The sequence below is a fragment of the Gadus macrocephalus genome, chromosome 19 (assembly GCF_031168955.1).
Source record: "Gadus macrocephalus chromosome 19, ASM3116895v1".
Classification (NCBI taxonomy): domain Eukaryota; kingdom Metazoa; phylum Chordata; class Actinopteri; order Gadiformes; family Gadidae; genus Gadus; species Gadus macrocephalus.
The window spans coordinates 6,350,636-6,366,066 of NC_082400.1; the positions used below are offsets into that span (position 1 = coordinate 6,350,636).

Sequence of the window (15,431 nt, forward strand, 5' to 3'; positions counted from 1 at the left end):
TGAAGGAATTACTTAATTATTTAATTCATATTTTAAGTATTTAATGAATGATTTGAACAGCTGTACCTATTGTGTTGATTCTATAAACACCTCAACTGAATGCCACTCCTCCCATTCAACAACTCACAGATTAGAGGTTTCCTCCTTCTTACAAACCATCCCTCTCCACCTTTCCTACTCTCCTCTCTTCCTGCACCTCCTCTCCATCTGTCCTTCTCTCATGTACACTCCGTCCTTACTACCTCTCCTCGTCTTCTCTACACTTCTCCGTCTCCTCTCCATCTATCCTCCTCTCATCTCCACCTCTCTTCCTCTCCTCAGCATTTCCTCTCCATCTCTCCTCTCCTCACCGTCTCCTCTCATCTCCTCCTCTCCACCTTCTCTCCATCTCTCCTGCTCTCCTCTACTCCTCCCCATCTGCTTTCCATCTCTCCATCTCTCCTCCTTTCCTCCGCCTCCCTCCAACCTTCTTACCCAGGCTCAGAACACCTGTTCTCAGCCAATCCACAGGCAGCACAGTCCTGCTAGCTCCGCCCACTGCAGCTAACCCCGTTGCTATGGGTTACAGGGTGGTGTCCACTGCCTATGTCTGTATTCCCTCAGTGGGTACACTGCATAGGAGAGAAAGACACTACTTTGTTGTGGGATGTAGAGGTGTGCGGTGGGGGAGATATCAAACCAAACATAGAGGGTCTGTAGCTTAGATAGAATGATGAAGTAAAACGATAGCGATAATGGAAAGGGAATCATAGTGCCCTCACTCACACACACACACACACACACACACACACACACACACACACACACACACACACACACACACACACACACACACACACACACACACACACACACACACACACACACCCTTGCTCTTGGGGAGTGATTCTGCAGAAAAGATAAAGGGCTGATTGTGCAGCCCTGATGCGACCACAGACTCTGATCATTTACACATCCATACCCATCCCCAACCCAAACTTAGTGGCCATGATTAAGTACATGGTAGTAATATCAGCATCATCTTCCAATAACATGCACATTGTAATAGCACAACAATGTAAAAAAGGTGAAAGATGCATACTTCAAAACCGGTTTCATACAGGAGGTGAGCAGTTGATTTGAACGATAACACCAAAAGCAGGAAAATGTAACATGGATTACTCAAGGTAATTTCAGACATTTGAGATGCCAAACTATTTAACATATTTTTGAACCGGTTTCAGATAAGAGGCATACAGTTCATTTGAACGATTACTCAAGGTTAAGGACGGCCAAACCACCGTCTATTTTACATATTATTTTACCCTGTTTCAGATATGAGTCGACTGTTGATTTAACAATGACGACAAACCTAAAAATATCTCCATGGTAACAGGCATAACAGCACAGCTGGCAATGTTAAACAATCACATATCGGTAGACGGAGGTGTTCAACACAGAACAGATGTGTCCATTTGTCTAATTGTAAAGAGACCCAAGCTGCGCTCACATTACCGTAATGATTCATTCACATTTACTTTGATTACATTTTACGTTTATCCCTGATTGCTAATGCAGCAAGTCCAGAGAAGAATTATATGAAATTGTATCAGATCTCATAAAAAAGTGGATTTGATTGGGACCTATCTGATTATAGATGATGTGTGCTATCCACACTGCTTGGAAATCATCAGATCTGTGTGATATGGAGAGGAATCAGGGTGCCATACCCTTTGCAAACACCAGAGAGCGCTACTTGAGTTGCTAGTGGTTCGATAGCCACCTTAAAAGAATATGCTCAGAGGCCCAGCTCTGAGTGGAAATAAATAATGACTGGAAAAGATTATTGAACATGGTCACAGAACCCTCCGAAAGTAAAGCACCCAGAAAATGCAGTCTTAGAAAGTGCATGGAATATCAAAAACTGAGGAGATCAAGCTTGTGTTTGTATTGACGTGAACGTTAGGCTCCTTTCCAAGAATATTATGAAAGGCTTCCAAAGCAGGAATCAGGAACAGAAGAATAAAGTTAATCTCTTTTAAGTAATAAGTGTTTCAAATGCTTCTTCCTTATACTATGACATGAGAAAGTCAGCAGACCTGGAAGGGAAATGCCACACATTCCTTTTTTAATTCTCCCTGACTGTAGGTCCAATTAGTTCAACTGCCCTCTACCGTATCCGTCTCAAATATGCTTTAACTTTGAAGGCCCTTTGAAGGAACTGTTCAATTAAAAAGTATCTCTGAAAGCTGATTTTCGGATCAACTCGATTGGACCAATGACCAGGAAACACCAAAACAAACTCTGCAACTTGCTTGATTCAGATAATCTTTAATGACAAAATGTTTATCAACTTGTTAATGAAAAGGGAGAAAATTAAAGCAATACACATTATTGTGGTAACTATCGTTACCGTAGAGGTGTGGAAAATCATTTTCTACACGCTTCGTTTCCTTTCTTTAAAGCAAGAGGCCTCCTCAACATCGGGTTGTTCACATCTCATATTTTGGTTTGATTGTACAAACAAACGTTGGGATCATTCCACTTACAGCACACTGCTTGCTCTGCATGCATCGTCCATCACCGACAAAACAACACAAAATAAAACCAAACCGAAATATTCCTCAACAACCACGAAAAAAACTAGAGTAAACAAAAATGCTATACACTTTTTTCTCAAATGTTGCCATGGCCAAAACACACACAAACAATCTGCTTTGTGGCACAAAAAGGTGGCAGAGAGACAAAGAGAGAGGAGAATATCTGTGGCTTTCCTAACTGTAAATAAAGTCTCTGAAAAGCTCAGGAAGTTTCTGGAAGGCTCCTGAAGCCTACACCTGGATTCCAGGCTCATCTTAATTTAGGAAATGAATACAGCTTCATAAAAAACTGAAGGAAAAAACAAAATCACTTCCAGGTCAGATGGCAACCTCCTACTGGCTAGACTGGGGTAAAAATAACAAATGGATGGTTCAAATAAAGTGTACACAGTGTGTATAACTTATGAAAAACTATGGACATTTACTGTTTATATTTTCTGGCAAACTTTGTAGGAGGACCATGACTTTGTTTATTATTACCATTATTACCTGGGGCCAGTATAGCAGTCATAACAGATGATAGAAAAGATGTAGTAAAATATCAGTTTAAGTCACACAAGCTACACTAAGCTTGATCAAATAGGCCACTGTTTACACAACCATCCCTTCTGAAAAGATCCGGCAAGAAAGTCTGTCCGAGCATCATGTTCGTTATTACATTTACTTTAACCGTTTTAAATCATGCTTTAAAAAGGTACGTGGCTTACCATGCTAGTCACGTACCCGATATAAGAAATAGAGTCGGAGGTTAGGGGGTAGGGGTTAGGAGTAAAGTACTTGGGGGTTAGGGACTAGGAACTAGGGGTTTAGGACTATAGATTAGGATTTAGGGTTCAAGGGTGGTTTCGGAGTTAGGGTTTGGGGAATGAGGGTTACGGATTAAGGGTTACGGACTAGGCGGGGTTGAGGGGTTAGAGATTGGGGTAGGGGGGCAGGGTTAGGGGGTAGGTCCAGCCAACATGACCACTGCCTTTGGCTGAAAAACCCTCAGAAGAGTAGAACAAAAAAAAAAAAATCTTTCTATCCTTTTTCCGTTCAGAATGCCGCCGGGACAGTATAACTTTTATCTGCCTGTTCCAGCTCATTTTTGGTAGAATATTAAAAGATATGAATATTTCATGACCAAATGTCTAGGTTTTATAAGATAAGTTATTGGAATCAGCTTTAAAAAATATTAAATATTTATAACTAATTTCCTTTAGTGAAATGTATTTTTTATATTATAACTTTTTTATATAATCACTCCAAACATCAGAATTTAAGAAAATCTGATGTTTTGAAAACACTTTCAACTTCATCATTTCACTTCCAAGCAAAACCAAAAGAGAAAAACATGAGTATACTATTAGGTATAGTAGAATACAGGTACAATTAAATTAAATTCCCTCAGAGGGGGAAAGAAAATCACAAGTATTACTTGAGGGCAGACAAGCTAATGGTAGGTAAAGGATGAGGGTGGGTGAAAAGCCCAGTTTGTACCAAGAAAAAAGGGAAATCACTAGGACATGGTACAGACACCTACAGCATCGTTTCACGGGAATGGCATCAGCATCAACTCACAAGAACTGCCGAAGAACAGAAAGGTTTGTGGACATCGCAATATTGGCACCCCAACAAAACACATTGTACGGTTTCACACCAAGAGGGAACACAACCTCCTCAAAATACAGCTCTAAATGACCGTTATTTGTAACGGGGACCCTCATTCGGAGATTGAACGGAATACTCTTCATAGTGGTGCAGTACAGTAATACAGAATGTTTTCCGGCAGGATAAATTAATTTAAATAAAATCTCCAGTGCAAGGCAAAGCTATAGGTGGACTGTGGCTGCTATAACTTAAAATCTCAATAGCTTGGGTTCCACAAGGCTGTGGAAAAAAATAATAGATACAAAGCCGATAATAACGATAACCTCTGAAAGCGACCGCGTAATCGCTAAACAAAATGGCCGCCTTCAAAAGTAGGCTCTCTGTCATTCTCCTGTCCGATTGCTTGGTTTGATTGAGTGTTGGCACAAGTCCTAAATCCTCTTGCTTCTCCCTCTGATTCCCTTTAATGGTTGACTCTCCCGTGCTCCATCTACAGCTCATCAACACGTGTATTAACAACAGTAGAAAGAAAAAAGTAAAAGAAGAGGAGGAGTAGAAGTAGAACTAGGTTTTAGTTGTTGTAATATCGTGCCCATGAAAACAAACGACACAAGAAAGAGAGAGAAAAGTATGACCTCGGTAATCGTCATTCCATGAAAACCGTATACAAAATGGGCGAGTGAGGGGTTGAGATGGGAAGGGTATCTACACAAGGAGAGAGAGAGAGAGAGAGAGAGAGAGAGAGAGAGAGAGAGAGAGAGAGAGAGAGAGAGAGAGAGAGAGAGAGAGAGAGAGAGAGAGAGAGAGAGAGAGAGAGAGAGAGAGAGAGAGAGAGAGAGAGAGAGAGAGAGAGAGAGAGAGAGAGAGAGTCAAGGAAGAGAGCTAGGAGGAAGGGGAGAGGGAGAGGTCATGACCTCGTCCTCCTCCACAGAGCCCCCCCCCCCCCCTCCAGATCAGGTGGTCCTAGAAGGAGCTGGTGGCCGTTGTGGTGAGCCGCTTCCCAATGTACACCCTAGAGAGGGGAGGAGAGAGGACATCAACCATCAAACAGGCAATGGTGCTTGCTTTTCTCCTAAACTTGTATATGAATGATAATATATATAATATTAAACTTGCACCATTTCACTTTGTTCCATCAGCTATTTACTCCATAAACAAACATCTGAGATGGAAATGTTCTCCAGAATAAAACAAACCAATAACAAGAAAAATCGTGGATTGGCTATTCTTACCCCAATCCGAGTGCCAGGATGTGAGATATTAGCAGAGAAGGGATGAACACTTTGAGGAACTCAGAAGAGAAAAGGCCTCCCTTCTTCATCGCCCCGGTATTCCTCATGCTGAGCGTTCCTGCTCGCCGTGGGTGACAACTCCCTGTCGGAATAATCCGAAAAGCGTTAAATACCGTTTGTACAGTTATTGCTAAAGAGTATTTTGTAATGTTTTCTTTAAAGTAAATGCCTCAGGGTTAGAGTGTCATCTAAAAATAATCCTTGCTAGTTGCCTTTTGGATAATTCAGTAAAACGTGGAGTCACTCTGATAAAGATTGAATGGTTTGATTGCGCTCAGTCTCACTTTTAAGTTACTTAAGTGTGCAGGCAAAATTACTTTAGGTAAATGTAGGATGTCGTTCCTTGCTTTCCCATTAAAAATCGTTAGTACATTCTTGAAATTAAGCCTTTAGTGGCATATTGCATTAACTAATAGATTATAAGATCATATTTTTAAAGGTACATTTACTAAACGGATGAATGGTATATCCGTTAGTCTGTCCATCAGTCATGATATTTCAAGTGCAGCAAGGCCAGTAATCAGACTCTTACTTTGGAGGAATGTTTTCTGGTCGACTCGACCAATCAGCGACCCAGTCTGTGTCCTTCATCAGGATGTCCATGTCTCTCTCCTTATCCACCACCTCTTCTTCTGACTACACACACATTTACAGACAAAAAGTCATAACAACAAACGTAACCAGGAAGTCGCTCTCATTATAACCAGCCTCCTCTTACAAACAATCATATACAACAGGCAAGAATGTATCAGGACGTCCCCTGCCTTATCTAGGACATTATGGACACACACACACACACACGCGCGCACACACACACACACACACACACACACACACACACACACACACACACACACACACACACACACACACACACACACACACACACACACACACACACACACACACACACACACACACACACACACGCGCGCACACACACACACACGCACACACACACACAGTGAATTGGTCGGGGCTATGTCTCAAAGGTTTGGGTGTTTGTGAGTGCGTGCAGTTTCCTCAGAACTGGATTACCATAGCTCAACGTGTCCAGAATCCCAATAACAACACATCTAATAATAGCTTTGTACTTCCACTCGTGTGGAACACACAAAAGCAGTTTGTTATTATAATCATAATAAATCATCTATTTTATTATTACTAATTGCTATTATTTTCCCCACAGAGAAAATAGCCAACATCAGAGAGAGAGAGAGAGAGAGAGAGAGAGAGAGAGAGAGAGAGAGAGAGAGAGAGAGAGAGAGAGAGAGAGAGAGAGAGAGAGAGAGAGAGAGAGAGAGAGAGAGAGAGAGAGAGAGAGAGAGAGAGAGAGAGAGAGAGAGAGAGAGAGAGAGAGAGAGAGAGAGAGAGAGAGAGAGAGAGAGAGAGAGAGAGAGAGAGAGACACTCACTTGGCTGCCTCTGTGGCTGGTAACGTCCACATCGAAGATGATCTGGCCTTCGTCCTGAGGGGTGTGTGGCCTGGGGGGGCTGAACAGAGCAACCAACAGTTAAAGAAACAAACAACTTATCCTTTACACAAACACTGCAAGGAAAACGAACCAACCCCACTGAACCAGTTAGACACAAACTACACCCAAATCTAGGTCATAGTTCAGAGGATGTCCTGCCATCAGTCAATGAACTGTTAATAAGGTTTAACATGGCATCTAAAACTAAACCTTAGACCATATGCAAACGTGTGTTTCACCAGCACCAGAGATTATTATTGTGAATGAACCTACAAATATTGTTAATTTATTTATATCTATGATATATATCCACAATATTTAGCATTGAATCCTTATTGATGCAGTTACAAATGCATTTATAGTACGCAAGTGAAATATCAATACAAGACATAAAAGTACATGCCAATGAAACTACATGATACAGTCCCTGCATGCATTTAATCTAGCAGTCTGATGTGTTCGGTAGATTATTTATCCATTTTTAATTTATTACGATTTTACAGTTTGAATGTTTTCAAAGAGCAACCAAACAAGTACATAAAACAGCAGGAAAAGCACCCCCTATGGTGAAGCACTGGTAACTGTGGAATTGTCACCCAGCAAAAGTAAAGTGTTGCTGGGGGACATCAGCCATATAGTAAACTATGGAAGTGAACTTGCAGTAACCTGGGCTGTGTCAGGTCCCAGTGGTATGAGTTTAGAGTGTGGTCAGCCTCTTGAGTGTCGTCAGAGTCTAAATGAGCATCTGCAGGTGAGTCATCAACAGCTGACGGTCACCGTTAGCTAATAAGCTGTGTTATATGATGATATGAGTGCGATGCTATCTGTGGCTTGAGTTTACAGGAAACAGGGCTAAATTAAGTCCTACTAGTATTTGCTTTTATACAGCAGACATTTATAGGTTTGAATAATTGCTGTTTACTTAATTACAGCAATTAGCCATATGCCATTAGCCATGTGGATTTTTTTGTGTCAACTGAAGGTTCAAGAGCTTTTATCCTTTGTAGGCGATTCCTGCCAACACAGGGTTCTTCCTAGGAATATTTAAGTGCTGTGGGAATTGGCATTGGATAACTATTAAAAAGATAGGCATTTATAGAGATAGAGTTGTTTTTTCTGCTGAAACTACCCACTCAAATGTTACCAGCTAATTTTAGGCCTTAACACTAATTCACGGCTCGGAGACAGTCCTGTTTAGCTCTGTTTTGGGGAAGAAAAAGTATAACAGTGAAGCAGTTTATTTAAACACCAGGGAGGCACTAATGTGTAATTCTAGATAATTAGCTTAACTCTCCAGGCTGTTAGTAAACCTTATAATAGGGGAAATCTGCCTTTGTTCACATTTCTAAACACCAATCTTGTTGCAACCACAGAGTCTAACTAGTAGTTACAATCTCGTTATGGTTTTGTTGGTACTCCTTTTGAATAAGCGACTCATCAACACATATTTGAAATCCTTGGAAAGACATTCAAAGCATATCCCCTAACACGAACAGGAGCTAGGCTACTGTGGCTCTGCAAGTCCATGGAATCAGCTAACGGAAAGCAAATGCTAACCTAGCAAACTCCTATGCTCGACTTGCAAATGATGAATTTGAAATCAAACAACATTCATCTCAATCTGGGTAAGTTCATCTCGACGTATCCCTTGGACCAATCAGAATAAAGAAGAACCTCTCCCCTCACCTATCACAGGAGGAGTTACTGCGGCTGGACTCGTGCTGCGCGTCCAGCAGGATCTTCTCCATGTCTCCGTTGTGGATGGAGGAGGAGGAGGGCACGTGCTCCAGGCCCCCCACCATGGCCTCCTCTTCCTCCACCTGAGGCAGGAGGGGCAGGAGGGGCCCTGAGGCCTGGGGCCCCTCGGGGGACGACTGTCTGAGGCTGGTCAACCCCCTGTTCATCTCCAGCTCCACCCAGGAACCTGGGGGAAGGACAGAGAGACACTCAGCCCTGGTACACCACCAAGTCCTCAAGGCAGGATGCTAGTCTCTTTGGGGATTGCGTTTTATTAGGTTTTTTACAGCCTTCTAATAATAATAATAATACATTTAATTTAGAGGCGCCTTTCAAGACACCCAAGGTCACCTTACAGAGCATATAGTCATCATTCAAAACTATGTAAAACAGACTAGGAATAAAAGGAAAACAGAGGTTAAACATGAAGAATGATAATAATTAATAACACTCAAAGACGCCTAAAGTGAAGGGGGGACCTCACTAACCACCACCAATATGTAGCACCCACTTGGGTGATGCACGGCAGCCAATCGGTGCCAGAACGCTCACTACACACCAGCTTGAGGTGGAGAGTTAGGGATGAGGTGGAGAGTGAGGGAAAAGAACATATTTAAACACTATCGACCATATTTAAACACTGTCGATCACATTTAAACAATATCGACCACATGTAAACACTATCGACCACATGTAAACCCTATCGCCCACATTTAAACACTATCACCCACATGTAAACCCTATCGACCACATGTAAACCCTATCGACCACATGTAAACCCTATCGACCATATATAAACACTATCGACCACATTTAAACATGCATGGTTCATGCACATTACTTTTAATTCAGAATCAGAACATTAAAAAGTGTGCTCTTAATAAAAGGACGATACGTTTCACGTCTACTGGCCTTTACTAGTTGCCAAGTTTTGGCAGTAGTCGTCTAGTCGTTATTCAAGGAAGACAGAGAGGGAGACACAGAAGGTTCAAGCACTCTACTGTGAAATGTCACACAATAATCAATTGGTTATTAAAAATGAGTTCATGTAAATTGACCGCATTTCTGTAGCATTTTTCTACCCAGTGGTCACTGTCAGCGCTTTCACAATTATTGCCTTACATTAGCCCCTTTAAACAGCCATTCACACACCGACGGCAGTGTCAGCCATACAGGGCGACAGCAAGCTCGTCGGGAGCAGGAAGGGTTGGGTGTCCTGCTCAGGAGTTTTTAACCTCATGGAGCGTCCCGCCACCCAGGGCCTCGGCTTCACTGGCAGCTGGGTTGCCGTGACGACAGACATAACAGACACATAAACATTAGCCGAGCATTTTATATTGAGCACGATTGGTAACGTCACAAGTATTAAACACTTGAACAATGAACAACAACAGCATTTTATAGGTTTAAACTCGCTCTAAATCCAGTGTGTTGGTCATAACATGTTACTTGCTGACATTCTCCAATATCAATGATAGAGGATGATACATTCTCTATCATTTATTTGATAAATTATGTTGTCCACGACTAGTTGTCTAGTTGATGAAAGTCGTGGTAAGTAATTGACTAGTTGGTAAAACTAGTGGCAAGTAATCAACAAATTGACTAAGTGATGAAACTAGTGGTTAGTAATCAACTAGTTGACTAGTTGGTGAAACTAGTGGTAAGTGATCAACTGTTTGACTAGTTGGTGAAACTAGTGGTTAGCGATCAACTGTTTGACTAGTTGGGGAAACTAGTGGTTAGTGATCAACTGTTTGACTAGTTGGTGAAACTAGTGGTAAGTGATCAACTGTTTGACTAGTTGGTGAAACTAGTGGTTAGTAATCAACTAGTTGACTAGTTGGCGAAGTGTTAGCGATCAACTGTTTGACTAGTTGGTGAAACTAGTGGTAAGTGAAGGACTAGTTCACTAGTGCGTGAGCCCCCTACACCTAGGCCTGCTGGGTTTTTTGTACTTATGGTTGACCTTTGCCTCTGCACATGAAGCTCACCATACATAACCACCGCGTTGAACCAAACACAACACCCCGATGTAATCCTCTACAAAGCGTTCCAGAGCAGCAGTGAGCCGGGGCTCCCGTTGGCTGAGCCTGAAGCCTTCCCTGTGTGTTATGCACAGGAGGGCAGAGCCCTCCTCAGAGCCCTGGGGTTTCTTTGGCCGAGCAGACCTCCCGCCCCGTGGGTACGTGACCCGGGGCACGGAGCGCAGACCACGTCTCAGGCCGTTTGGAAATGTAACACAGGGCAGGCGAAAGAGGGCAGGGCACGTATTTCTGAAATGTAAGACCCGGACATAACATCTCATTCATTAAAAAAAAAGGAGAATTTTTCCTGTGTTCCGCCATAGGTGTTTGGAAAGCAGCAGCGTGCAAGGCGGGCCACATGACCCTACGGTGCTAAATAAACACCCGGTTCATGTGAGGTGGCCTGGCAACCTTTAAGTGGTGGGCAGCACTGTTGTTTAGTCAGGGGGGGGGGGGGGTCAGTGACCCACGCCCAAACCCTGGATAGTAACTCCTAGTAACCCCGTACGTAAGAACACACACACGACTCAGCAGATCGCCCTCATGCTGGATTAGTTAACATGCCAGGCCTTGAGCCAGGTTGCCGTGTGTTGACAGCCTATTGTCCCCGCCTCGCCAGCTCCGAACACGTTGCCATGACGCCGAGCGGGCCGAACGTTCCGGCCACAGAGCGGTTATCAGCTGCTCGAGACAGACAGAATGACACGCACACGCGCGCGCACACACACACACACACACACACACACACACACACACACACACACACACACACACACACACACACACACACACACACACACACACACACACACACACACACACACACACACACACACACACACACACTCTAGTTTGATCCCCTGAAGTCTAAACACAGAGACTAGGATTGTTTTGGTTTAGCATAAAAGTTAAAGCAAAGCCCTCTTCAGTCCACATATATTTACTGGGGACTTGGATGCAAGGCTTTAACATTTGGGGTCAACATGTGTGCTGTTGTGGCAATTTATATATTAGATATTGCGTCAAGGACAGAAAAGACTTCTGAATGCAAAAACGCACACAATAGATGTAGACAATTAACCTATAAATGTATGCATACACCAGTCTTCTCTCGAGCAGAGTGAGTTCACAGAGCCTTTTATTTATTTATGTAACACTTTTCCTACACAAGGCAGACTCTTGTTTCTCTTGTAAACTGTTTCTCCCCCTCCCCCTAATGCATTGGTCCGTACATCATGTGAGGGATATGTTGACTCACGGGACTTTTCTGGTATAGATAAGGACGTCCTTTAGACCGGTCCACCCCAGGGAAAAGGTCAACTAAGTGGAACTAGGTAACACCAGTTAACAGATGGTGTGGCCAGATAACCCAGCCTGAAGGAAACCAAGCTTACCTGATTAAACAACATAGGATTTTCCATCAGAGTGCTGGCCTCTGTACACACCTGTGTTTCCTTGTAAACCAACACCGACACAAAAGCTATTGACTTGACGATTGACATTGAGGGCTCCCTTTGGGAGATGTTGTGGTCGTGTTTCACCACAACTTGGGGGGGACACTGACTTGACTACTGAGAAAACGGTACAGAGGTCTTTAGGAGGTGTTGAGAGGCGGGCTGGGTGTTTGATTACACAAGGTTAAATTCATTGAAATACTCAATTGGACTGCAGGGATTTTGATGTACACACACAGCGTGTGTGTGTGTGTGTGTGTGTGTGTGTGTGTGTGTGTGTGTGTGTATGTGTAACACTCATTTATTAGTGAGTCATTGGCTTTTGAAACAAGATTGACTTAAAATCGAGTTCAAATCCTTATCAGTCATCTATTGACATGTAGGTGAACAAACACGTCATGTAATATCTATTGATAGCCAGTGTGTGTGTGTGTGTGTGTGTGTGTGTGTGTGTGTGTATTGAAATCCCTGCACACCACTGGAGCATTTAAATTCATTTGGCCTGACAACAACCTGACCCGCGTTTCCTCACCTCCTTAAATCCTGTTCAACTCAAAACTGTCTCCAGAAATAGTCATGACACTGTCCCTCCCATGTTGTGGTCAAACACAACCCCAACCCCCCCTGGAAGCAGCCCCCAGAGTATCATGTCAATAGTTGGGTGTCTGTTGTTGGTTTACAAGAAAATAAAAGTGTGTACTCAGTCCCAGGACACAAGTTGACCAACACATCAAAGTCCCCTATAAATATAATTGGTGTGAAGGAGCGTGGCTTGGGTGATGGGCTAAATGAGCGATTAACAATAAAGTTCATGCTTGTTCTGCTCTCAATAACAATGAGACCAGGTTCAATGCCCACCTGACACTATTTGCTGTGTTCAGTGTTTATTCTCCACTAGCCAACAACAGCAACATGATAACGTCTGCTGTGAGTGTGCTGTCCATCATTGCACCCGGTCGTAGCAGCGATCCATTGTACAGCTCAGAGCATGGCAGAATATGCAAAAAAAAAAAACATGGCTTGAAGATCCAGCAGACTGGGATGACATACCTCCGGTCCCTGTCTCGGGTCCCTTGTCTCAGCCCTTTCTTTCCTTCCTTGACCGCCCCCCCCACTCATCTTCCCGACCCGATCTGCTGGCCTCTGCCCTGAGCTGTGCCTAAAAGTCACCCTGCAGGCCAGGCCCAGTCTGACGGCGACCTGCGATGAGCTGAGCTGATTGGTGAGGACAGAAAAAGGTTAACGCAGGACTTGACACAACATGCGCGAGTGCAAACTAAATGTCAGCCACCCCAAAAATTAGCACGGGTTTCATCAGGACCTTGGCTAAATAAACTAAGATTGAGTGATCAATAGAGACAGAGAGAGATAATAGAAAGGGAGAAAAAAGTTATTTAAAGATCCAACAAGTAGAATTGATTGGCATCTAATGGAAGGGACTTGGGGCAGAAATTGAATATAACCTTCATAAGTCTGTTTCAATTAGTGTTCCCATGAAAATATTTTTTTTTTTGAGTTCTTGTTACCCTAGTTAGAGCCCTAAATATCTACATGGGTGTTGGGTCCTCTTCCATGGAGGCCGCCATGTTGCACAGCCATGGTTCTATGGTAGCCCAGAACCGAAAAACAGCTCTGGAGAGAACAAGTTTTTGGTACTGTCATTGATGATACTATGTAATCAAAAAGCTTAACCCTCTCGTATGCAGACATTAAAATCAACTTCTGACCAGCACCTTTACACCTTTCAGTCGGTCACACACACACACACACACACACACACACACACACACACACACACACACACACACACACACACACACACACACACACACACACACACACACACACACACACACACAGGCGTTATTCTTTAAGTGTCCTAGGATCCCTCTCTGTGTGACAAGGACACTGCCGCACAGACAGAGCTCCACGTGTCCACAAACACATGGCGTCATATCCATGTGTCCTAGAAGCTAAACCCTCTCTTGGACGTGGACATCAACTGCTCCCCAGACGGAGTTCCCCACATACACATACACGTGTCTTTATAAATAAGTGTCCTATAAGCCTAAAGCTCTCTTGGACGTGGACATTAGCATCAATCTCTGCAGAGATGGGAGAATGTAAGCTACGACCTATAGTTCTACAAACTGAATAACTAAATATAAAGTATCTGCTGGCACATTCCACATTACAAGCCAGGTGGCAAAAGGGGAGATTTAGTTGGTTGCAATCTGCAACCTGACCGCTAGAGGATCCCTACACTCCATTAAAACACAAGCGTAGGCCTTTTGTTTCATGTTGTTTTAATGCAATTAAGGACATTCGTCCGTCTCTCCTCTCAAAAAACATTTACTAAAATTGCTGAGGCTCGACGCGTTGGCCGACATATATGCATACAAATCATAATTACCTATACACAAAATACACAATTAGAATCAATAACTTCGTATCCAAAGCCTAATTTTTTTGTTTTCCTACATTTTAACGCATTATAAGAGTGGCCATATTTAGCTATTTTTATTCACCAGTTTTTCACATAAATCTCGCTCCTTGTTGATAACATCTTTAGCCCGCCTCCATATAACGACAAGGATCACCGAATGGCTTTTTCGCTCATCAGTCAAACGGAAAGGACACTTACTCAAACGCTATTGGCCGAGCGGCTGTCAATACACGAGCGGAACATAGCGTTCCTGCTCCTCCCTCCGAACCCTTCATTGAAAAACCCAACCTGATGAGACTTTTAATTGTGAATTACTTGTTATAAACCTCCATAAATTCACTGACGTGTACTCGGACACATCCACCAACAAACACAACAAATGGCAGACTTTTACAGTAAAAAGCGATGTCTCTATTTACCGTTTAGTCCCGCGTCTCCGTGGTTATCTGTGGACGAAGTGGAAGAAGCGTCCGACATGGTGTCTGATGACTGACTGTTTTGCATAAGAGAGACCGTCAACGCAACACACTATTTCCCCGGGCGCACATGCAGACGTGCGCAACGCTGCGTGCAACAAACCAAACCGGGAGGAACTGTATAAACTATGTTCGGGAGAGCGGTCGTGCAAACCAGGGCAGTGCAACCATGAGCTGTGGGGCGTGTGTGACGCGCGTCTTCCTGGAGCTGTGTGATGACGCCAGCACAATAACAAAGACGGAAGACTCCCATTACGCAGAAAATAAATCTGACCCCACCACTCCTGGCCCAGAAATTTGCCCGAAGAATGTTAGAACTGTACAACAATAACCATCCCTTCTTTAGAAATCTGTGC

General features: G+C 43.3%; 1 protein-coding gene across 1 annotated transcript; it reads right to left on the reverse strand.

Annotated features, from left to right (window-relative positions):
* Positions 1-2,294: 2,294 nt before the first annotated feature.
* Positions 2,295-15,301, reverse strand: LOC132447893 (BCL2/adenovirus E1B 19 kDa protein-interacting protein 3-like). The gene is given in 6 exon segments (XM_060038905.1): positions 2,295-5,181; positions 5,402-5,539; positions 5,988-6,097; positions 6,876-6,954; positions 8,622-8,859; positions 15,019-15,301. Coding segments are annotated over 6 exon segments (699 nt in total). The 5' UTR covers positions 15,104-15,301; the 3' UTR covers positions 2,295-5,132.
* Positions 15,302-15,431: the final 130 nt, after the last annotated feature.